Source organism: Pseudopodoces humilis, chromosome 13, assembly GCF_049639895.1.
Source record: "Pseudopodoces humilis isolate 2021_Gansu_Grassland_sample_001 chromosome 13, ASM4963989v1, whole genome shotgun sequence".
Taxonomy (NCBI): domain Eukaryota; kingdom Metazoa; phylum Chordata; class Aves; order Passeriformes; family Paridae; genus Pseudopodoces; species Pseudopodoces humilis.
Window position 1 is genome coordinate 18,799,765 of NC_142212.1, and position 24,099 is coordinate 18,823,863.

Genomic DNA, 24,099 nt, shown 5'->3' on the forward strand with positions numbered 1-24,099 from the left:
TAAGAAATAGGATGGAAGAGTTCTAGTGTCATGTTTTATAATTTCTAATAATATTATTTTCTACAATATTTTAATAAGACCACTCAACTGAATTGTGTAATTTTGTTTTGATCCAAATAGTTAAAAGATTATAATGGCATTTATTTGATTTCCAGTTAATTGTCAGTCAACCCTGAAGCTCATTTATATCAGCATGCAGATAAGGAAAAAATCTTTTAAGCACAGTTTATTAAATGGCAACACTATTAGCATACAAATTATGCTCAGAATAGAATAAACAGGTACAAAGTTCATTAACATATGATACAGACAGTCAGATCTCAGATGGGATTCAGTGGGACCTTTTCAAAAATACCAGGGCTGTCAGCAGCAGGGACAAGTCATTCACTCAGCCAAACTTTACTCACATTTCCTCCTGCATAAATCACTGCTAATTCCGAGTCACCTGGGAGCTGTGCTCATCTTTCTGCCCCTCTCTCGCTTCCCTTTGTAGTTTTTAATGCAGCCTCTCCTGCTCCTCAATCTTGGTAAAATTAGAGGAGTCAGATATTGTCTCTGTGTCTGGCAGCATGTCTGGAGAAATTTATAAACAATATATCTTTGCACAGCCTGGAAATAAAGAGGGGGTTTGCTCCTGAGCAGCAAAGGGAGGATGAGCAGACACGGTTTCAAATCGGATTTCTCAGATAATAAAAATTACTTTGCCTCTGATTTCATCAGATCCAGATTCCTCCCTTTTTATCAGCACAGCGCCGTGATGAGGCCTCAACAACGCTGGGAGGTGTCAGATGTTAGAGTCAGACAGGAGACAAGAGGGAATCTTTACAAAGTATCAGGGTTACTTTATTTGGAAGAGAATTACACCCTCGAAGGGAGAGCTGCCCTTCTGGCAGGGCTGAAACCTGCAGAATTCACCCAGTTTTACACCTATCCAGCTCAAGATTTTGACGGGGATTTCAAAGCCCTTTGCTGTTCGAATCCATGCATTTCATATCCATGAATTAACATCCCCCCTCTCCCAAAAACAGACTGGCTGAACAATGCAGCAGTGCACAAAGCTACCCCTGCTGCACTTTTAAATCTAATGACTTGACACCTCTTTCTTTTCTCAGATTTCATTTCTTCTACCAGCCTTGTTAAATACATATTATTCTTTCATGCTCTTAAGATCAAAGCAAATAGCCATCAACAATCTTTTGTTCACACGAGACAACACGTTCGGAGATGGTTTGTTTGGCCTGGTTAATTAAAAGCCGTACCTATCATCCCAGCTTGATTTCTCAAGTTCTTTACTTAAAAAGTATGTGTGACAATTTTAATGAGCTCTCACTTCTTCCCCACAGCCCCGTGGCTTCTGGACAAACTTTGCAAACTCTTCTTTTTGAACATCACACGGAGCTCTGACTCCAGCAGATCCCGGGGACTCTGTTTGTTTTCCCTTCCTGCACATGGTGCTCATCTCATCTCCTGATGGAGTCACTCAGAGGGGAATTTCAATATTTATATCTGATGGGTTTAAAGTGAAAGAGGGCCAGGTTAGATTGAGAAGGAAGAAGAAATATTTTACATTGCTGGTGACAAAATGCAGCTGTGGTTGACCCTGGATCCCTGGAAGTGCCCAAGGCCAGGCTGGAGGGGGTTTGGAGCACCCTGGGGCAGTGGAAGGTGTCCCTGCCCCTGGAACTGGATGATCTTTAAGGTCCTTTGCAAGCCAACCCATTCTAGGATTCTAAATTTCTTCATTATAATATTTCTGTATATTCCAAATTTGCCCTGGTGTGCAGGAGCTTTGCATGAATAGTCAGAACTAGATTTTCATCTCTTCTTTTGCTCACATCAGCTTGGTTTAATTGAGCTGCTCACCCAGAGGTTGCACCAGGCAGGGGCACAGGAGGCAGCAGGACTCTGATCAGGATTTAAGCATTTTGTAAATCAGAGATGCCAGCCTAGAGTTAGGCCTGTGCTTAAGCAATCCCTTGCTTACTCAGGGCTTTATGAACAGCTGGGTCCTGAGTTCTTCCGTCCCCTGCCTCTTTCACAGCATTGCATTTATCAGATCTGCTTCAGATCTCATGCTTTTGGTCCTTTGGCAGGCACTTATTTACTTATTGAGAGAAGTCCAGTCCTCCTGGCAGACAAAATATTCTCCTCGCATTGTGTTGGACAAGTTAAACTTTTCTGTCTCGTCACAGCACTTGGAATTGCCTTGTCTGGTGATGCAGCTGCTAAGAATTATTATCTATAGCCTTCACACAGCCTCAAATGTTGTGAAAAGGAATGGTTTCCAGCAAGCCTTTCAGCAGGTGAGACATGCCTTTCACAGCTTCTTTTTAAACCATTTGTCAGAGCTTGATCCAAAGCCCATTGAAGGCAATATTCCCATCGCCTTCTGCATCACAGCTCCCTGATTTGAGAGAGAAATGGGAGAGTTCAAAGTGCGGCCCCTCTGAACCCACCCAGGGCTCAAAGCCGTGGCTCTGAGGGGGTTTAGGGCAACTCTGCTGCTCTTGGCACCTGGGACAGCGTTTCACAGGGCATTTGAAATGCATCATCCTGATTTTCTGCTCTGCTCTGTCTACCCATCCCTCTCCTGACACAGAGCTCAGGACAGCTGGAAATTTCTCACTTTTTCAAACGATCTTTTTTTTTTTAAATTCCCTTCCCCACTAAACTAATTACTCTGGAATTCCTTTGTGCTCTTACACAAATTCTGCCTGAGTGTTTTATTTACTGCTCGCTCTAATTGTCGTTAGGTAGTGTGACCTGTTTCAAACAACTCAAGAGCTTTTATTTAGCAGATTTTCTCTCTGCTAAGCTCTGTTTTGATCCATTGAAAGAGCCATTCCATCCTCAGCCTGCCCAGCCACTGAAATATTGTTTCAGAACAGCATTTCTTCAGATCAAACGTGACACTGACAGCTCTTGAGTGGGTACAAACCCCTCTTAGTGGCTAAATGAGAGAGATGGGAATTATCAAGGTCTCAATTCATCATGAAGAATATAGGGATGAAAAATCTGAGGCATGACCAAACTTCAGTGAAATAGCTGCAACCAGAATCCACAGGGGCTAAGACAGAGCTTTCAAAGCTTCTCCCCTTTGCCATTCTGTATTTTGCAGACTGTTTTTTCCTGTGTATTTACCTACATTGAGGCTTTTGGGGATGGAGATTGTCTTTTTTATTTATTTATTTATTTATTTTTTGCTTTATGCCACTTCTGGATTTTAATTTGCACCTAAGAGCTTTCAGGTGCAACTGCAGTAAAAGTAACAGGTCATCAATATTTGATGGAGAGAGAGACACTGAGGTGTTGTGTTATAAATTATTATTCAGGTTATTATTTATGAACATTTGCTGATCCACACTGGCATCTCTTTGGGTACTGTTTGATGAGCACCATGTGTTACTCAGGCACTCGACTGCATCCCCTATTTTATCACCAGCAGTTTTTCTGGTGGTTGGTGCAAGCTGATGGGAAGAAACGCTCCATTAATGCAAAAAATATTGCAGAGGCAGAAGGGGAACGCTTGGAAATGTTTCTTCATATTCAAAGCTGCCTTTGGAACAGTAAGAGGTGTGTCCCCATACAGAGGAGAGGACCCAAGGCTCCTGTGTTGATGCACAGGAGTGACACCAGCTCAGCTCATGGGATCACAGAATCGTGGAATACCCTGAGTTGGAAGGGACCCAAAAGGATCAGAAACACTGCCCCAGGTGCCAAGATCCAGCCCCTGTCCCTGCCCAGACACCCCAAATCCCAGCCTGGGCATCCCTGGAGCTCTGGCAGCCTCAGGGCTGTGCCCATTCCCTGGGGAGCCTGGGCAGTGCCAGCACCCCCTGGGGAAGATCCTTTCCCAAAAATCCAACCTAAACCTGCCCTGACACAACTTCATTCATCCTTCCTTATCCAAAAAATATCATTCAGCTGATCCATCACAGTGTTGAGGAGTGGACTTTGCTTCTTCCTATTTTCCTCTGCTCCAGCTCAAAATGATGGATTATTAAAGCTGAACTTATTTCCTCACTGTACCACAGTGGCAAACCCAGAGCTGCTGCAGTACCTGGTGATTATTGCCAAGGAAACAAAGATTTTTCATTCAGGCCTAAATCCCTTCCCCTCTCAGCTGCACACCCCAGTGACAGCAGCACAGGGACCTCTCTGCTTGTCCCGGCCCTAAATCCACCCTGCCCTGCTCAGGAGCAGATCTTTGTGCAGGGAAAGGTCAGATGAGCGTGGGAGACATGGAATTAGGGGGATGTAAGTGAGAAGATCACCAGGAATCCACGTTTAGTGCTTCTCCTTCCCAGCTGAGATTCTGGGAGGGTGTGACAGGAGCAGGACAAGGTCTGACGTGTGTTCCACTGGCAGTTACAAATGTACAAATGCCAGAATGGGGAACAGAAACACACTGTGATGGGTTTTTTTTGTGTGTTTAATGGTTCTGATGCTGCTGCCAGCTCCAGCTTCTGCTCTTGTGATTGTTCATTTCCTTTAATAATTCAGTACATCACCCAATCTTATGTTGTTAGTAATAAATATTAAATACCCAAGCTGTGATGCATGAATTAGATATTTTCTATTTTATGAAAGGAGCCTTGTATTAGAGTTAAATGTCAATTAAATGAGGGATGTAAAAAATGATGCAGTGCTGCTGTGAGTGAATGGAGCCTGGTTTCCTGTGGAGTTGTGGCTTACACTGAATTTTTTTGATTGTAAGGAAATGTGATATTTGGGTGCAGGTTCTCTGATGCCTATTGAGAACTGAGCTTAGCAGCAAAAGGAGATGCACATGGGACCCTGACCCCATTTTTATGAAACTTCCAGGACCTTCATGTCCTAAATTTCTTCTAAACTCAGAAAAAAAATTGTTCAAGTTCCACATTTGCCAGGTGCAGCAGGTGGATGTTGAAGAACTGGGGGAAAAAACCCAAAAATATTACAGAATAATATTTTCTGTGCTAAAGTTCATTGCTAATTCAGCTTTGATTTGAAAATCCTCTACTTTTAGATGCGTGTTCTGTGTGATTCTGTAGAAAATCCCCAAAATCCTGAAGTCCTGCCCTTGTATGTGACAGCAGAAGGGACCCAGGCACAGTGACAGCTTATCCAAGGAAATAATATCCAATCCTTGTCCTGACTTACACCCCAAAGCATCTTGTTAACGTGAAAAAAAAAAAAAAAAAGAACAAATTTAAAATTTAAAATTAAAATTAATTTTAAAAATTATTTTTGTCCAAAAAACCCAGGAGTGGTCCTGAAATTACCATTAAATGCAATTTCCCCCATACTCTGCAAGCTGATATAAACCACCCAGTGACTCCAGGGTGGTTTGGGGGCCCTTTGAGACAGTGATGGAATTGATTTGGCTCCCTGGCCTGTGAGGTGGCATTTGAGCACCTCAGCCAGCCTGATAATATCTTTTAATAATCCTGACAGAGCTCCATGGGCAGCTGGGCTCACACTCAACCTTAGCTTGGCTTAGGAACACTGAGTTTGTAAAAAAAACCAACAAAATCGTGGTAAAATATAACACAAGGATGTAGCAAGTTGAGTCTTTTGACTTTTTCTTGAGATTCCAGATTTTGCTGTAAGAAAGTCACCAGGAAAAGTGAATGATCAACCCCGGTTTGGCAATAAAACATTTCTAATATAGAAATTAATAAGCAGCAGAGGTGAAAATTGGTTAACACATATTCAGCTTGCTGTAGAAGAGAAAAATCACAATGGAAATGTTTAAATATTAAAAGTCGCACTGCATTTCTGTTACTGCTCCTCTGCCAGAAATCTTTTTTATTTCTATTTTTCCATTGTTGCCCAGGAAAGTTGTGGATTCCCCATCTCTGGAAGTTTCCAAGGCCAGTTTGGAGGGGACTTGGGACAACCTGTGATGGTGAAAGGTGTCCCTGGGCATGGCAGGGCGTGGGATGAGCCTTAAGATCCCGTCCAACCCAAGCCATTCTGGGACTGTGGGATTCCATTTTGTTTGTTTTTCCCCAGGGTGGTGCTCCTGGAGGATGGCAGCCTCAGGATCTCCAACACCTCCAAGGCGGATGCCGGGGTTTACATTTGTGTAGCCACAAACCAGTTTGGAACGGCCAGAAACTCAGGGAACCTGATTGTGAAAGGTATTTCAGTATTTCCTTCTTTTGTGGAATGAGGTGAGCTTTAAAGACCCTTCCAACCCAAGATTCTCTGATTTTGGAACTCTTTTTTTTTTTTTTTTTTTTTTTTTTAATATCCTTGTTTTCAGTAGTATCAGAATTGTTGTTGCAGCCTGCAGTGCAACCTCCTCCTTACCTCCTTAACTTTGCATCTGGCAAAAAATCTTTTGAATATTCACCTTCTGACAGAGCAATTAGCACTGATACAGCTCAAAGTGTGAGCTGAGGTGGTGCTGCAATGAAAACACCAAGAACTTCAGCCTTCCAGCAGCTCTGACTTCATTAAGGTTCTGTCCCTTTCACGTGTCCCATACATTGTGGCAATATGGGAAAATCCCATTAAAACACGAAACAAAAAAATTTAGTTTGCTTGGCATTTAGGAAGTTTATTAAAACACCGAGTAACAACATGGTATAAAAATGGTCTTGTTTGCAGGGAACATTTGTTTTTGTTTCCCCTCTGGAGAAGTTTGGGCTGTTCAATTATAGGCCTCATTGCTTCAGCATTATTTTCAACTGAAATGTCAGAACTTGGGAAAGCATAGCTAATGTGCAAATTAAGTTTATTGCTGCTCATTGAGTTGTTTATTCTTTGTGGGAGAAGACTTTATTGCACCTCCAGCACTCACATCTCCCCTCTTTTCTCCTCTGGAATGGGATTTGCCATATAATGCATTTTTGCTGTTGCTAAGCAAGATAGATGGATAAGGCAGAACCAAGAGCTTTTAAGAAGCTTTTAAAAGTATTTGAGGTGGAAGTTTTGAAGACAAGCCCATAAAAGAAGTAAAAAATATCACCCAAGTGAACATTCTGCATTAGTGAGGATGAGGAGGATACAACAAGAAGTGTGAGAGGATGGGAATACCATAATAAATTAATTCAGTTTTCGTTATCACTACTAAAAAACACACATCATGCCCTCTAAAAGGACAGCTTTCAATATTTATTTGGTGGAGATAAAAAGGTTCAGACCCATAATGAAGGAGATTTACGATAAGAGCAGTGTCCAAGGCCTGGCTGGACTTTGGGGCTTGGAGCAGCCTGGGACAGGGAGGTGTCCCTGCCATGGCAGGGGTGCCACTGGATGGGATTTAAGATCCTTTCCACCCCAAACCTTTCCAGAATTCTCTTATTTAAGAATCACTTAAACTCTGGAGTTCAGCTGTGATGAGAACTAACCCAGCCTCGTGCACATTTCCTTCTCCTCCTCCTCTCACATTACTTTCAGATCATATTAATATTGTTGAAGAGATTCTGCTCTCGTTTTCTACATGTGTCTAAATTCTCACCACTTTATAACACTTCCATGCACAAAAGCTTTATTCAAGGGAATTGCTTACAACAAAGTGGTTGTTATCTCTAATCTGTCTGCCAGTCATATCAACAAAAGTGAAGCCATATAAACCCATTTCTTTCCCCTTCAGTGAGCTGATACTTCCCCTCCTAAGAGCTGCAAGTTTGGGTCTCCATGTAATGGGTTAAAAATGATCAAATAAATAATTTTCCTGCCTGGGAAAGTCTTTGAAGCCATAACTTGACTAGTGCTGTGGAGTAAAGTACCACTGGCATTAATAGAGATTAAGGATGTCAATGTCTAAAGTGAGTGGAGATGAGCAGCAATTTTGCTTTTGCTGCAATCTTTGGCCAGGAGAATTCTTCAAGTTCAAAGAACCGTGGGCAGGTTCTTAGGAGAAGTCTGTACCTTTTGACTGAAATCATAACTATCGCTTATGGGCTTTATGAAGTAAATATAATATAATTAATATATTATAATATATATTTATATAATTTAAATATAATTTAGGGTGTTCCTAATATATAAACTAATTTAGGGTGTTCCTCTCACATCTGCTCACTCTCAGGCACACAACGTGGTCGTGGGGCTGGTGCTGCCATAGGAGTGGTCTAAAATCATCACCATATTAGAGAGAATTCCCTTTATTACAGAACATTTGAGCCAATTTGAAATAATTTCCCAAATGGTACAAACCTCCTTCAATAACCTCTATTTTTATAAGCATTTTAATTAAAAAGCTCTACTTTTTTTGTCTCCTCAGAAAGGACTGTCATCACCATTCCACCCTCTGACACAGACGCAACAGTTGGAGAGAGCATTGTCCTGCCCTGCCAGGTGTCCCACGACCCCTCCCTGGACCTGGTGTTCTGGTGGTCATTCAATGGCCAGAGAATTGATTTGAGCAGAGGAATCCATCACTTTGAAAGGATTGGAAGAGTGAGTTTCCCAAACTCCTTAATGAAACTCTTTGCCACAATCTTTATGCCACACGAATGTTTCTCATAATTCCTCCCTCGCTGTTCATGTGCCTGGCAAATCACTGTTTCTTTACAAAGGCTGCAACCATTTATTTTTCTTCCCTAAATTTCATAAAGGCACTTGAGTTATTTGTGAAGCCATAATAAAAATGTCCCCATGAAAGAAACTGATGATAGCTATGAATATTTTAATTTAAAAGCTGAATTTTTATTAATATTGAGCAATTTATTAAAATGCCCAGTACAGAAAGCATGTTGTGAGTAATTAGTTTACTTTTTTTTTTTTTTTTGGTATCTCTCCAGGAATCTGCTGGTGATTTGATGATAAGAAATATTCAGCTGCATCATTCTGGAAAATATGTGTGCATGGTGCAAACTTCTTTAGACAGTCAATCTGCAGCAGCAGATATAATTGTGAGAGGTATGTCTGTAAGGGAGACACACATATCTTCTAGAGGAATTAGGAATTCTTAACATCAGCTGTTGTTTAAATGGTTCCTAGGATGTCAATTCCATGTCTCAACAGTGAAATATTTTCTTTCTTTTACTCTTGGGCCATAAATTGTGGCCAGCATGATCCTGGTGCTCAGCCAAGCCAGGGGAACCCCTGCGGTTCTGCCCTGGTCTCTTTGGCAAAAATGTTGGCCCAAAAATGGGCCACACAGATCAGAGGGAAATCCTCTAATCTCAGCAGTGTTGTTATTTCCTTCAGGCATCTCTGGGTCACTCTGCAGGCTGGGAAAATCCAAATACCTCATTCCTTTCCCCTATTTGGAGATAATATGAAATAATATTTCTTAACTCAGCTTTTTACAGCCAGCAGTGAGGAAATGCTGTAATGGGAGCAGATCTGTAAGCCCTAAGAGAAATCAGAAATCTGTGTAGTGCACCATCCTGCATTCTTTCTGAACTCAGTTTTGATTAAATTCAGTCAGAATTCTCCTAATGTTCAATGGTTCAACAAAAGACAACATTGGGTGCCTTTCTTTGTCAGACACAAAAAAGAAATCATTCTTTTGTTTGTAGTTTCCACGTTAGCAACATCAAGACATTAATTTTCCTGACTCATAAAAATGTAATCCAGGCATGGAGCCATCATTTAGGGATTGTGCAGCTTCATGAATAATTCCTCTGACTTGAGAAAGTGAGAGCTGCCCAACCCATTCCAGCGGTGAATCTTCTCTTCCCAATACCTTCCTCTTAAAATGCTGATCGTGTCAGGCCCCCCAGGTCCACCAGAAGATGTTAAAGTTGAACATGTTTCTAGCACGACTGCTGGCTTATCCTGGAAGCCTGGAGTAGATAACAACAGCCCAGTGCAGATCTACAGTGTCCAGACCAGGACTCCCTTCTCGGTGGGATGGCAGGCGGTGGCCACAGGTGAGCAATTCGGGACTTGCCTTGGATTTTTTTATTTTTTATGTACCATTAATTACCTCAAAAATCCATTGGTGGTGTCATGTTTGCCTTCAGCTCCCGAGGTCATTAATGGCAGGACTCTCAAGGCCACGGTGGTGGATTTAAGCCCCTGGGTTGAGTACGAGTTCCGGGTGGTTGCCAGCAACAGCGTTGGGATTGGGGAGCCGAGCAGGCCATCGGCTCTCCTGAGAACCAAAGCAGCAGGTAAGGCCCTGCTTTCTGCCAGGTTTTTCCAGCTCTCAGCTGTGGGAATTTCACTGCAGCAGAGCCGCTCCTTCCTACAGGGTTATTTACCCAATTCCACAGGCGGGGAACCAATGAGTTCCACAAGAACGCGTTACTGGATGGACTCGGAGCACCCTGGGGCAGTGGGAGGTGTCCCTGCCCATGGCAGGGGTGGGACTGAAAGGGTTTTAAGGTCCCTCCCAACCCAAACCATTCTGGAATTCCATGATAGAAGCTGGAGTTAGCCTATGTTCCTCCCTTTAATGTGTCCCGACCAACCTTTCGCTCAAGCAACTGGGGAGAACAATTTTTGTTCTCCCAATTAAATCCAAGTTTTTACCCCACTCAAGGACTTGCACATGAAATAATAACTTCACTCTCTGAATATCCCTTGGCTGCAGAGGTGTTTGATGTCTGAGCATCAGGAGGAACAGGGTAATTTTAACTTTGGCAACTGGAGGAAATAAATGCCTGCATCCAAAGCCCAGTGAAACCAACATCTTCTAGTGACTCCAGAGTGGAACCCTTTCTGTCTGTCTGTCTGACCTTTACTCCTTTATCTTCTGGGAACTGGAACCTCACGGGAAGCTGCCTCATTCCTGGGTGACCAACACTGTCAGTCCTTTGACCTGCTCAGTTTGCTACAATTTATTTGCAGCTCAAGCCTTTGGTTTGTTTTATTTTCCTCCCAGCCCCCTGCTTATCAACTCTCTCCCACCTATAAAATCAGTGTTTTATAGGATGGAAAGCAGTAAAATGGAAGCAGCTTTTACAATCCACTTTCTCTTCTCTGTTTATCTCATTTGCCAAGCTCTGACGTTTGGCAAGCTGCATTTCAGGACAGATCTCAAAATACAGTATTGTACATTATACAGAAGAAAATACATTCCTTTTAGAATGTGGAATCCATTTGTTTCTGGGGATAGAATCCCAGAATGGTTTGGATCAGTAGGGACCTTAAAGACCATCTAGTTCCAACCCCCAGCACCTTCCAGAGGAGGTCAGATTTTTTTTATATTTCCCAGCAAAGCATCTCAAATAAATATTCTCCATTACACGACTGATCACAAAGACCAAATTAATCTTGAGAAGGTTCTTGTTGCTGTTACCACCATGGGGCTTTGTAAAGTGGGATATTCAAAACCAGACAGTCAGTGAAAGCTTTCATCTTTTTAAAGCTTTTATTTATTTATTTACTAGAGGGATTCATAAGACTGGGGCTACAAGGAGAAAGAAACAATGAAATTATTGTTATTTATCATGGCAATAACACAGGGAAGATTATTTCCTTACAGCATAGCTCTGTCTGAAGTTTAACAAAAGGGACAGAAAGACTCACTTCAGGTTTTAGCTGCTTAACTCCTTTACTGCTGTAAATTCTTCTGTCTCAAAATGTTGCAGTGCAGTGGGACAGTATCAACTTTAATTAATTTTTTAATCAGAATAGGAAACTGAAATCAGTAGGGCAGTGTGGACAGCAAATACTTGGCCAGGAAAGGGTGAATTTGAGCTGCACTGTTGTAATAACTATTTTGCCAGCCGAAATTTGAGCATTAGTAGATTTGTGGATGCAAATGAGCCAGTGTTCATTTCATTAAAATGGAGCTGAGAATTAATTGAGCTTCTGTTGGTGCACTCAGCTGTAAATTTTCATCTGTTTCTCAACTCTGACCCAGTTGAGGCTCTGCTGAGCCACAGCGCAAAATTTTCCCCATGCAAATGGAGTAAGTACCAAACACATTTAACACATGAGCTAATTGAGCATCACTTGGTTCATGAAACAGCGAAACACCAGGACTGAAAGTTTGTTTTGCCGTTTCCACACAATTCCTGTCAGTCTGAGATGATTTCCCTCTGATGTGCCCAAAGACATTGACTGTGGGTGACAAAAATGAGCAGCTCTGTGAAAGCCTCCAGAAGAGCCCAGGCTGTTTGCACTTGCACAAAAAAATGATCCTGAAATTCCTCCCATTTCTAGAGGAAGGAATCAGATAAATATTGATACGTGGATTAGAATCTGGAAATGATAATAGGTTGACATCAGTTTCTCTGAACTTTAAGCACTGTTGCTTTTATTGCCATGCCTGGAGCTGGGTTAATGCATTTGTAAATGGGAGGGACAAGCAAATATGGAAAAACTTGCCCAAAATATCTGAAAAAAAAGCTTCTGAGATGTAAACCCACCTATTTCTCACCCTACACATCAGCTTTTCAGGCAGTGAGAGCAGAATGAGGACAATGACAAAACAATCTTGAATTTTCTGAAGAGAGAGTTTGGAGATGGCACCACCAAATGTCCTGTAGAGGGTTCCTGTCTCTGCCCATTCCAGGGATCTCCTCTTCTCTTATACTTCTCCAGCAGCTGAAAAAAAGCATGACATCATAGAACCGCAGAATGGTTTGGGTTGGAAGGGACCTTAGAGAAGAAATAAAAAGCAAGAGGCAGGAAATGCTGATGTTTGCCTCTCCACCATGAGCCCTTTCAGCCTCAACAGAGTTCCCTGATCTCAATCCTCTACCTCTGGTGTCACACACCTGTGCAATTCTGGAGAAATCCAACTCTGATCAACCAACTTTCAGACACTCACAGTCTTGGAGAAGAGAAAAGCAAATTGTGAGTTTTGAATTTGCTACGAAAAGCATACAACCAATTAAAAAAATTAATATATTGCTCCAACAACATGTTTACTGAACAAATGCATAATTAGTAAATCAGTAGTGTTGCAACTACAGTCTGAATGGAACATCATTTTGCCAATTAGTTGATGAGGCATAATAATGTCAGATACTTGATGCTCCTAGTTCTTTAATTAATTTTTTTAACCAGGGTACTCGTGTATCAAATGCATCTATGACTTCAGCCTTAGAAAATGTGTAAACATCATTTCAGTTCATTTCAAATGGGCTGCTGTGCAGTGCAATCCCCGTTCCACCTGTTGAGAGGTGGAATGGCTGCAGGTGAGGTATGAAATGCTCTGATTTCCCACTTGGAAAGGCCTCCAGGATCATTGAGTCCAACCTTTGGCCGATCACTGCCTTGTCCAGAACTGGACACAGCGCTCGAGGAGTGGCCTCAGCCATGCCCAGAGCAGAGGGACAATCTCTGCCTGGTCCTGTGGCCACGCTATCGCTGATCCAGGCCAGGTGACCTTGGCCCTCCTGCCCACCTGGGCACACCTGGCCTCATCACCAGCTGCTGTCACCAGCAGCCCCAGGTCCTTTTTTGCTGGGCCACTTTCCAACCACTATTCCCCCATCTTGAAGTGCTCCATGGGGCTGCTGTGACCCCAGAGCAGGACCCTGCCCTTGTTGAGCCTCACAGCCCTGGCCCCACAGATCCAGCCTGGCCAGATCCCTCTGCAGAGCCTTCCAGCAGATCCACACTCCCACCCAAACTGGTGCCATCTGTGAACTTCCTGAGGGTGCCTTCGATCCCCCAGATCAGCCATAAAGTCCTTAAACAGGCCTGGCCCCAGGAGTGAGCCCTGGGGAACCAGCTGCAATAAACACCTTTTCTTCTCCAGTTCCTGTGGTGGCACCTACGAACATCAGCGGAGGAGGAGGGAGCCGCTCCGAGCTGGTCATCACGTGGGAGGTAATTCTTAGCTCAATTAACCTCAGCTAACGGGGGAGAATCCGTGGTGAAATCACAGCCCTGCTGAAATCCAAAGGATTTTGGTCACCAGCTTTGGTAAAGCCTGGGTTTCACCCTGGATGTGGAGAGCAAACAGCCTGTAAGATATACAGCAAGTTTTCTGTGTTATAGGGAACAATTTATAAAAATAAACAGTTTAAGAGGCATGTTGTAAAGATGTTTAAAAGTCTGCATAACCCTCTTATCTCCATTGTACAGGAGGTGCTTAACTCACTAATCTGCTTGGCCATTTTCTGCATTTACATTTTTCCTACTTTTGTTTACATGTTTTCCATTCTGGAACGCTGTGCTGACAAGACATATCCTATTATGCGTTAAAGGAGATGAGCCCTTTAATTCTCCAGCACTCCAGTGAGAGCAAAGAATACACATTTTCAGAGCAGTTAATGCCAGACAAGTTGCAAAGGGTGAGTGCAGGTCACTTCAGAGAGTAGAAAGTGAGTGCTGTGGGAAGGTGCCTCCTTTTCCAGCCTCCCAGCAGCTTCCCACAGGCACTGGGATGAAGGCAGACAGCCTCTGCCAAAGCCTGGGAAGTGATGGGGCAGCTGCTTGGTCAAAAAGTGAAAAATCAGATCAAAAGAAATTTTAAAAAAACCCCACTTAGATAAATAGCACCACTGATGTTCTCCCCACCCCGTGCTGCAAACAGAGTGAAATTCCACTTTCCCTGAACTAAGTTTTCCTCCATCTGCACCTTTCACTCTTTTGTTTCATTTTCTCCTCTTTGGGAGCAGAAGAACATGAAAATGGAAAACAACCTGAGAGGTCTCAATCAAATTATCCTGTTGGACTCCATAGTGTGTCCTGAAAAACAATCAGAAGAAATCCTAATTATGGCCAGCTAACAACACTGAACACGACTCAGCGGCTTTCTGTGATGAACTCACTAAATGTCTTGATTAAATCTGAGGTCACAGAAGCCTCAAAAACAAATTAAATGCTCTAGAAAGTAGCTTGAACTCCTATAAATCCCCAGTGAGCCATTATCCCTCACATTTAACTCTCTCAGGACTGGAAAAGAGATGGAAAGGGGAATATTGGGTGTTTGTAAAACACTGAAGGAAAGACGTGTTATAAATGCCAGGGCAAGCTTATTATCATTGTTTTTATTGTTAGAATTAGAAGGATATTATGATAAAAATAACATGAGTGCCCTGAAATCTTCTGAAGTGCTTCCAGATTTTCCCCTATCATCTCACACTGCTTGTGCTCCCAAGAGTTTGCAGGAGAAGAGGTTGGAGCCAGGACTCAGGTCCTGACCCTTTTTCTGTGTTTTTTCACCATTTTCCATGCCCCTTTCTTTGATGCAAGCCTGTGAAATAAATGTTTTACTGAGAAACACTTCCTTTCTCCATTTAATCCTGATTTTGTTTCATAAATGTCCTCTTGGTTTGAGAACGTGGAAGTATTTTTATCCCATGAAAAACCAAACTTCATGCTGGACACGGTGCTGCTGTAATTGCCTTTCCAGTCTGAGCCTTTCATACGTACTTTGACATGAGATTTTATTAATAGAAACATTAATTTTGCCATGTTGACTTGCAGGAACATTTCTGTTCTGAGAACTTAAATATGTTCATGCACTTGAGGCTTTCTCCTTGCTGAAAAAAATCACGTCAGTACTGTACTCAGAGGCAGGCAATTATACAACTGACACACATTTCTTTGTATACATTTGTTCTTTCCCAACTCTTTTTTTTTCCTTTAAAATCATTTATTTAAAATTAGCATTCCTATGCCCCTTTGGGGAAAAGAAAAAATCTACAAGCTACAGCTTGTACTGAGTGAAATGCTTTTAATTTTGCAAACTTCATGCCTGAAAGAGACAACTTTAATGGAGCTGATCAGACCTTTTGTTTCTAAATCAATTGCCCCAATAGATTTATTATTTTGATTTTTATTTCAATATTACATTGACGGATGGAGCAAACATTATTATCTTCTCCAAGGCACAGCCAGCTAAATCAATACCACTAAAATATAGTCAGGGAATGAAGATTCAATTAAAACTGTGGATACATGCAAACCTTTATTGACTGCCTTGTCACCGCAGCCAGTGTCAGAAGAACTCCAAAACGGGGAAGGTTTTGGCTACATCGTCATGTTCCGTCCCCTGGGCTCAACAACCTGGACCAAAGCTGTGGTGGCCTCGGTGGAATCCAGCAAATACATTTATAGGAATGAGAGCATCACACCCCTCTCTCCTTTCGAGGTGAAAGTTGGTGTCTACAACAACGAAGGAGAAGGGACCCTGAGCTCCATTTCCATCATCTACTCAGGAGAGGATGGTAACACAAGTTACTCTTAGTAGTAAAGGGTGTGCAGCAGCAATAGGTCACAGGTATGATCAGGCAGATCTCACAGGGTTTTTAAGGACCCTGCTCAAGCCTGCTCATTGGATATTTGTAACAGACATGAGGCAGGGGATGGGAATCTGAAGTAAAAATAGCAAGGAGCAAAATTTCAGCATGATTTTCAGTAGAGGCCCTGTTTCAACTGATTTGTCGCCAAGGTGCTGCTGCTGAGTGTGTTGGGAAAACCGGGAGACACTCAAAGGTGTTGCTGTCAGAGCATTTGGTTCCTCAGACCACTCAGTGGAGCTGATCTCTGAAAATCTGCTCCAGCAGATGGGGAATGACCAATTCTGAAAACAGGTTTTGCTGCCATTCCACCATAAGTGGAGAGTAAAGCTCGTGGTTACAGCAGGGGCTCTCCCTCCCCTTGCTCAGTGTCTGTGATCACTCCCGTGTCCCAGCAGCTGTGTTTTCCTGTCCCAGAGCCACAGATGGCCCCGGCGGGCGCCTCGGCGCTGAGCGTGTCGGCGGCGGCGGTGGAAGTGTCCTGGCTGCCCATCCCCTGGAACCGGCACACGGGAAGGGTGCTGGGCTACGAGGTGAGGGCTGGGCTATGAGGTCAGGGGCTCTGACACCTTGAAGATGTCCCTTTCCTGTCCAGAATCCTTCTGGCCTTCTGGTTCCTCCTCCCAGTCAGCAAACGGCTGCTTCCAAGTCAACAGAACATGGAGCTGTTCTCCTGACTCTCGTTAACAACAACCCACCTGAGAGAATCAGGAGGATTTACAGCCCAGAACTGCAGCTCTGTCCCAGACCTTTTGTGTTCAGATCTGGGGACAGAACAAGGCAGGATAAATGCCCTCCAGTGCTACCCAGAGCTTGTGCTGTGGTGCATTGAAAGGATTTTAACTTCTCCCTCCTCTTAGAGTCATAAAATCATTTAGGCTGGAAAAGACCTTTAAGACCATCAGGTCCAACCATTAACTCTAATGTTTGAAGAGGGCAGTGGTGGAGTTCCCATCCCTGCAGGGATTTAAAAGCCATGTGCATGTGGCCCTTGGGGACATGGTTTAGTGCTGGCCTTGGCATTGCTGAGTTAATGGTTCAACTTAAAGATATTTTCTAACTTAAGTGATTCTTTGATTTCAGGATTAAGTAATGTCAGGTATCATTCCTTCTCATTTTACTTGCACAGTGAAGCAATTTCTTTTCTGTTTTCTACTTCCTTTTTTTTTTTTTTTAATTTGTAGATAAGAGGAAAACAAGTCAAAACCACTTTAAATTCTGTCCTATCATTGCAATGTATAAATGAAGGTAATAAGAGTCATGTACAGTCCACAAACCTTCCTAAATCAATTACTCACTGAAAAAAAAAGCAGGTCTAAATAGGGGTCACTGAATCAAAACTAGAGCCAGGATACAAAATAATTAAAAACCTTTTAGATGATTGAGACAAATGTTCTTTTGAATCTCTTTAGGTTTTCTTTCATTGTGTTCAACCATAAAACCAACAAAGCTTTTATCCTTCCTTACCTTATCAAAGGTTTCCTTCTGGACATCTGTAAATTTAAGGATTTCATTTAGTTCCTTAATTGGGATTCAGTCTCTGAAACGTTATTGCTTCTCTATAAATATTCATGTCTGGGTTTACATCCTGCTAGATTGGAGGACAAAAAAATCCTGTATTCCTCGAAATCTTCCTTGTCAGCATGTCTGCTTCCCAGCCAAGCCTCTAATTGCTGGAACACAATGAATTGCCTGTTCTTTGTTCTCGCTTTTTAGGTTTTATATTGGATAGATGATCCCAAGGAAAGCACAGCTGGGAAGGTCAGAGTCAGTGGGAATGTGACAGCCAAAAACATCACGGGCCTGAGAGCTAACACGGTGTATTTTGCAACAGTCCGAGCCTACAACACTGCGGGGACGGGGCCCTCCAGCACCCCGGTGAATGTCACCACCAAAAAATCCCGTGAGTATTGGATTTGGCACAACAAGTGTCCCAAATTCCCGGCTGGGACAGGCACACGCCAGCTCAGCGCGACCCATCGCTGCCAAACGCTTCAATAGCAAAAAAATCTAAATGCCAAATTTCTTCATAAGTCAGACAAAAAAATCTGTGACTGAGAAACTTCCTCTTGCCCTAAGTCACGGGGAAGGATTTCTGTTTGCCTTGGAATGGCAGGCCCCTTGCTTTCAGGGGATTTCAGAGTCAATGAAGGAAGGATGTCCACAGGTCCAGCCAGAGATTCTGGGCTGAGGCTGTTTAGGTTTGGGGGTTTTAAAGGAAGCTGTTGAACGCAGAGGGGTTTTGAGAGCTCTGAACTTTGCACTGCAGAGGGCAGCATAAGGGATACATTGATATAAAATTTAATTTTATATTTAATATTTTTCTTTTTTATTTTATTTAATACTAAAAGTAAAGCCCTCTGCTTTTTTATTTTCCTTGGACTCTGTTTTCTCAGTAAATTATTGATCAGCCCTTTAGCATAAAAGGCAAATATTTCTCCTGAGTTTCACTGAATTTCCTCTTTTCTATATGCTGTCCCATGCCATTACTCCAAGAGCAATACAAGAACAACTTGTAGAATGAGTTAATTGATTTTTAATTGCCACCAAAAAATATTTATTGTAAATAAAACAATCAAAAATAAAGCCAGAGAAGATATTTCTGAAGAGCTCAAACAGGACCCATCCCTTGAAGTGTCCAAGATGAAGTTGGACGAGGCTTGGAGAAGCCTGGGATGGTGGAAGGTGTCTGTGACCATGGCAGGGGGTTGAATGAAATGAAATTTAAGTGTTATTCCAACTCAAACCTTCCTGCAATTCCATGACTTTTCTCACAGTCAATTTTTCAATGAAAAATAGATTCATCTCTGGGAATTTTTCCCTCTTTTCCTACATGCATCTGTATGAAAGACAAGTTAAAGACATGGCAGTCAAATGACAAAACACAGAAGGAATAAATTTGCTTTTGTTTTACATCTACTTTATCTTCCGTCAAATTCAGGGTTGTGCTAATGGCTCATTTAAAAATTAAAGTCAAAATAACCTTTTTAATATTTAAATATATAGATTAAAATTTCAAGCTCTGTCTGTGGAAGATGCAAGCACTTGCAATAAGAGAAGAGATAATATGTCAAGAGAATATAAACAGTGTGCACCTGGAGCGGGAGATGGAGCTCCAAAGTAATAGCTCTGTCTTCCTGCTCAGCATCCAGGATTCCTGCAGCCCTCTGCTCATCCCGTTATTGCAGGGACTCAGCAAGGCTGAAATGATCCTTCTGCCAAGGAGGTGCAACTCTGATTGAAATGTTCTTCTCTAAGATCGATGTAAGGTCTAAGGTGACATCCTGGTTTCAGTTAAAAGTACTTGGGGAGGTGGAATTGGTGTCCTCAAACCATGGACATGGCTCCATAAGGAGATGTTCTCTTCTGCATGGATTATATGGCATGGATTTCTTTCATTATATGGCATGGATTCCAGAAAATCCTCTTTCCTCTTCCCTCTTCCCTCTTTCCTCTTCCCTCTTCCCTCTTCCCTCTTCCCTCTTTCCTCTTTCCTTTTTCCTCTTTCCTCTTTCCTCTTTCCTCTTTCCTCTTTCCTCTTTCTTTCTTTCTCCTTCTCCTTCTCCTTCTCCTTCTCCTTCTCCTTCTCCTTCTCCTTCTCCTTCTCCTTCTCCTTCTCCTTCTCCTTCTCCTTCTCCTTCTCCTTCTCCTTCTCCTTCTCCTTCTCCTTCTCCTTCTCCTTTTTTCCTTTCCTTTTCCTTTTCTTTCTTCATCTTCCTCTTCTTTTCCCCTTACAAATAGATGCACATACATGCAAAACACATCAATATTACATATAGATATTAGAAATACTACCATGGATATACCTCAGCTCAGTTCAGCAACGAAGCCAAGTGTTACCTAAACCATGACAATAATTCCAGCACCTCTATAAACTTAAGCAGATATTTGGGATTTCTTTTATTATTGATGGCATTGATTACAAGAAATTAATTGAGGAAATAATCTGCCAGTCTTAGACTTGGACCTGCTTGGTTTTGCTTGCAGATATTCCTATGGATTTGGGAACGTGCTCTTACCACTTATTCCGGTTTCTGGCTGAAAAAAAGACCCAGATAATTTTGTTTTGCAAATCCCCCTGTGGTGTTTTTTCAGCCCCAAGACCATTAATTAAGATGCTTTAAGTTTCTATGTCAAAATGCTTTGGACAAGCCCATAATTCACCCATTTTTTGAGTGATTTGAAACCTCTTCAGAGTGCACAGCCAGTGAAGTATTTGACATCCTTTGCCTCTTGTGACTATTTTGTTATCCAATTCCTTATATAAAATGTTTCCTGAAAGCAACAAAGACCTTTCAAACCATTCTTAAATAAATTTGCAGTTTGATGTATGTGAGAGTAGATAAATGAGATTAATCTTTTCCAACACTGACAGTGTGGCTGATGGAAGGACATCCCTGGACATTCACCTGGGAGCTCCACCAACACCCCATTCCCTCCCAGAGGGATGGATTAAACTTCTCCAAAGTCATGAGGCAGATGGATATGAAACAGCAGGGCCCATCAGTTTGTTTTATCTCTGTGGGAAATTAAAGAAATTGTCACCAAGTCAACTGCTCCTTCCAAGTGACTTCCATCAATCACCAACATACAGGGGGGAAGAGAAGGATGCCGGAGTTAAACAATTTAAAATCAGGGCTGGAATGTGTTTCTCCAGATCTCTCCTCATTTTTACCTCTGTTTCAATCCTTTCCTGTGCCACCACCCAGCAGGGCCTGGGAGGACGTGCCATGGAACAGGAGAGGATGTGCTGGCCTAAATCCGAGCTCCAGTTCAAAGGCACAGTTCCACCCTCACATGTTCACACGGGATTCGATTCCAGGCACTTGTAGGCAAATTTTCAAAGTCTGCACACTTAGGCATAAAAAGCCTTTGAAAAAGCTGTTCTCAGCCTATTGTGCTGAGAATCTCTAAAATCCTGCAATGTTTCATGGTGGATCACATGGAGACTTTCATGTGCAGCTCTTTGTAACCTGTCCTGGCTGATGGAAATCTTGGCTTCTGTAGTTTGCTCTCAGTTTTGGCTTTTTCTGAGATCCAGACAGCAAAACATCCTCTAGGACGTGGAAATACAGAGAGGAACAACATTTTCCTTCCACAAAATCTCTCAAATATAACTTGAACTGTCAGACACTGTCAGGCTGTGCCTAATTTCGCAAATGAAGTCTCCCAGTAAGAGAATCTGTGCTATGAACTGATCTTTTTTCTGACTAATACCAGAGCAATGATGGACTGGAAAATGTTTTTTTGTTCTTTTAGGTTTGGATCACCCAAGCATTTGCTACTCCCATATCAGCAGCTCATTCAGCTACACCATGAAAATTAATATTCAGTTTATCTTTTTATTATCATAATTTTTTTTATTTTTTTTTTTAAGCACCAAGTCAACCTCCAGCAAACATCGCCTGGAAGCTGACAAATTCCAAAATCTGCCTGAACTGGGAGCATGTGAAAACAATGGAGAATGAGTCTGAGGTGTTGGGCTACAAAGTAAGTGATTTTTTCTCTCAATAATCAGATATTTTGGTTACTATACATGTACAGAGATTTGGTGGAAGGTGAATGTTCATTACCTGGATCACCAATTTTTCTGGATTTATTGGGATGGTTGGCTGATGTTTATACAAATATTCATTCAGAGTAGGACTTCTTTGTCCCAAGACAGGGATTTTCTGTCCCCAAACCTATATTTCTCCTGTTCCCTTGTAATCTTACTTACCTAAAGTTTCTTGCTTTCACATCTCCAGGGAAAGAGTTTCACAAATATATAAGAAATAGAGAACAGTCCTTTAAGCATTAAAGGCAGTCATAAACCACATTTAAACATTCTCACTCTCTGGCAGTTCATAAATGTGCCTTTAAAAAAGAGACTGGAAGATACCTACACAAAGATCTGTGTGAATGAATCAAAAAGCACTCCCATAAATCTACTTTTAAAGGAAATAAAAATTTATTTTAAAGTTTGGTTGCAGTGCAGAATTCTTTGCTTATCCTCGGGTTCTAAGAAACCACCTGCTGTGGTACCCACCCCAAAATCCTGCAGAATTTATTCCTGTTTTAAATTGCTTTTAACACCCTGGAGGATGCTGAGAATGCTCAGAAAACTTTGGGACACAACAGAAGAATCTCTCAGCCCCACCCAGAAAAATCCATCAAAACTTAAAACTAAATGAAATAACTCTCATTTTTCAATCCCTTTCTGCTTAGATTCTGTACAGACAGAACAGGCACAGCAAAGCCCATATCCTGGAGACAAACAACACTTCAGCTGAACTTCTGGTCCCGTTTGAAGAAGATTATCTCATCGAGATAAGAACCGTTAGTGATGGTGGCGATGGCAGCAGCAGTGAGGAAATTAGGATTCCAAAAATATCGAGTAAGTGAGAGATTTTTTTTTCCCCTGTGAATGCTGTTGCATAAGAAGAAATCTGTGCCTCTAAGCACAACAGATTCCCAGTTTTTCCCTTGCCATAGGTGTCCTCCCTCCTGGTGCTTTTCGGTGCTGGCTCCTATAAATTTGTTTCTGATACTCTCACATTCATTAGAGGAGAATGTGGTTTGCTCCATGCCTAATTTTGAGTGCAGGTCTCCACTACCCTGGAACACAGGAACAAGATTTCTTGGGAAAGTCAAAGTTCTCACACGTAATGTGACCCTAAATCTGCCCTGGAGCTGCTTCTGAGACAGGGATCTCAGACCTGTCCCATGGCTGGGGTGGGGTGGCCCAGGGTGCAACCTCTGCTCTCATAAAGAACTTACTATCCATGGAAAAGGGAGAATTTTTATATTTATACATTACAGATTGTTTTGCCACAAAATAATCAAAACCCTCATAAAGAAGATACTCACAGGAAAAGTGGGAAGTTGATCCCAAACCCTACTCCATGAAACAGCCACTACAACTTAATAAACAAATAAATAGAGATAATATATGTGGATAATGTGTTGAAAAGAGAACACAGATTGCTGTTAAGCTAAAATGCAAAGAAAAACTAATTTTTGACACAGATTTACCTCTGTCTGTTTATATTTTTACAGGTTTGAGCTCTGGAGCAATGAAATTATCCCAAAGGATAAACCACACATTGACATCTGGAATCCTGCTGTTGAGTTCTGTTCTTCTAAACCCTTTTCCTTGCTGGTTCAAGCAATGCTCAGCTGTGGACTTTTAAAAATAAAAAGTGTAGATTTTATCTTAATTCTTCACCATAACCAACATTCCTGAGAAAAAGCAACACTGGGGAGGGGGTGGGAGGTAGAAGTGGTGTGTCATTAAGAAAATATTAGGTATCAATATTCCATGAATTTTTAAAAATGGGCTTGGAAATGAAGGGATAAATCAGCGCGCATTAATTAGAGGGAGTGGTGCCAAACCTAATTTGGGATTGACACGTGGGTGGTCTCAAATGTTTTTTCCAAGTAGTTGTTATTGGAACAGCATTTTAATGGAATGTCAACCTGTGCAAGCTGATGCCGTGGAGGGGAGAAGAGATTTAAAACTCTTGTGATGTGGATGTTATTTATCTCATGTTCTTCAATGTATCCTGTTAAAAAAAAAAAAAAACACTTTCAATTAAATAAAGGCTATTTGTTTACTTTTTGCACTTGTCTGCGTTAGGAGAGGTGTCAAAAAACACATTATTTGAAGTGCTCTGTTCTATTTGCTGCAGAAAAGGGGAACTCAAATAAAAGGAGTCTCCTACAGATCAACCCAAAGCCCAGTGAATTCCATAGAAAAATTTTCAGTGGCATCAGCAGGCCCTGAACCAGAGCTGAAATAGCAGCACCTTTTATGCCTTCAGATACTTTACATATTCTCAATTCCATTTTCAAGGACTTTTCCATGCAAAGACTGCTCTGATCAACAAAACTTCCAGAGATACTGAATATTTTTTGAGGGAAGACTGAAATCTACCTGTCATCAGATAGGATCAGTTGGTGTCTCCTGATTTTGTTACTCTTTGCTGTGGCTTGAAAGTGTAGATTCATCTTTGGGTTGGGCATG

At 42.0% G+C, this 24,099-nt stretch overlaps 1 protein-coding gene across 2 annotated transcripts in view; it reads left to right on the plus strand.

Moving 5' to 3' along the window:
- The window catches only part of CNTN6 (contactin 6), a 125,791-nt gene extending 102,210 nt beyond the window's left edge, over nt 1-23,581 (plus strand). For both annotated transcript variants that reach the window (XM_014251500.2, XM_088061720.1), the window contains exons 12-23: nt 5,998-6,125; nt 8,219-8,394; nt 8,739-8,856; nt 9,657-9,815; nt 9,909-10,058; nt 13,604-13,674; nt 15,788-16,022; nt 16,512-16,627; nt 17,811-17,997; nt 21,472-21,584; nt 22,302-22,470; nt 23,133-23,581. In XM_014251500.2, the coding sequence (XP_014106975.2) occupies nt 5,998-6,125; nt 8,219-8,394; nt 8,739-8,856; nt 9,657-9,815; nt 9,909-10,058; nt 13,604-13,674; nt 15,788-16,022; nt 16,512-16,627; nt 17,811-17,997; nt 21,472-21,584; nt 22,302-22,470; nt 23,133-23,266 (1,756 nt within the window). In that variant the 3' untranslated portion in view covers nt 23,267-23,581. The remainder of the gene's footprint in view (nt 1-5,997; nt 6,126-8,218; nt 8,395-8,738; nt 8,857-9,656; nt 9,816-9,908; nt 10,059-13,603; nt 13,675-15,787; nt 16,023-16,511; nt 16,628-17,810; nt 17,998-21,471; nt 21,585-22,301; nt 22,471-23,132) is intronic.
- The last annotated feature ends 518 nt before the right edge of the window (nt 23,582-24,099 follow it).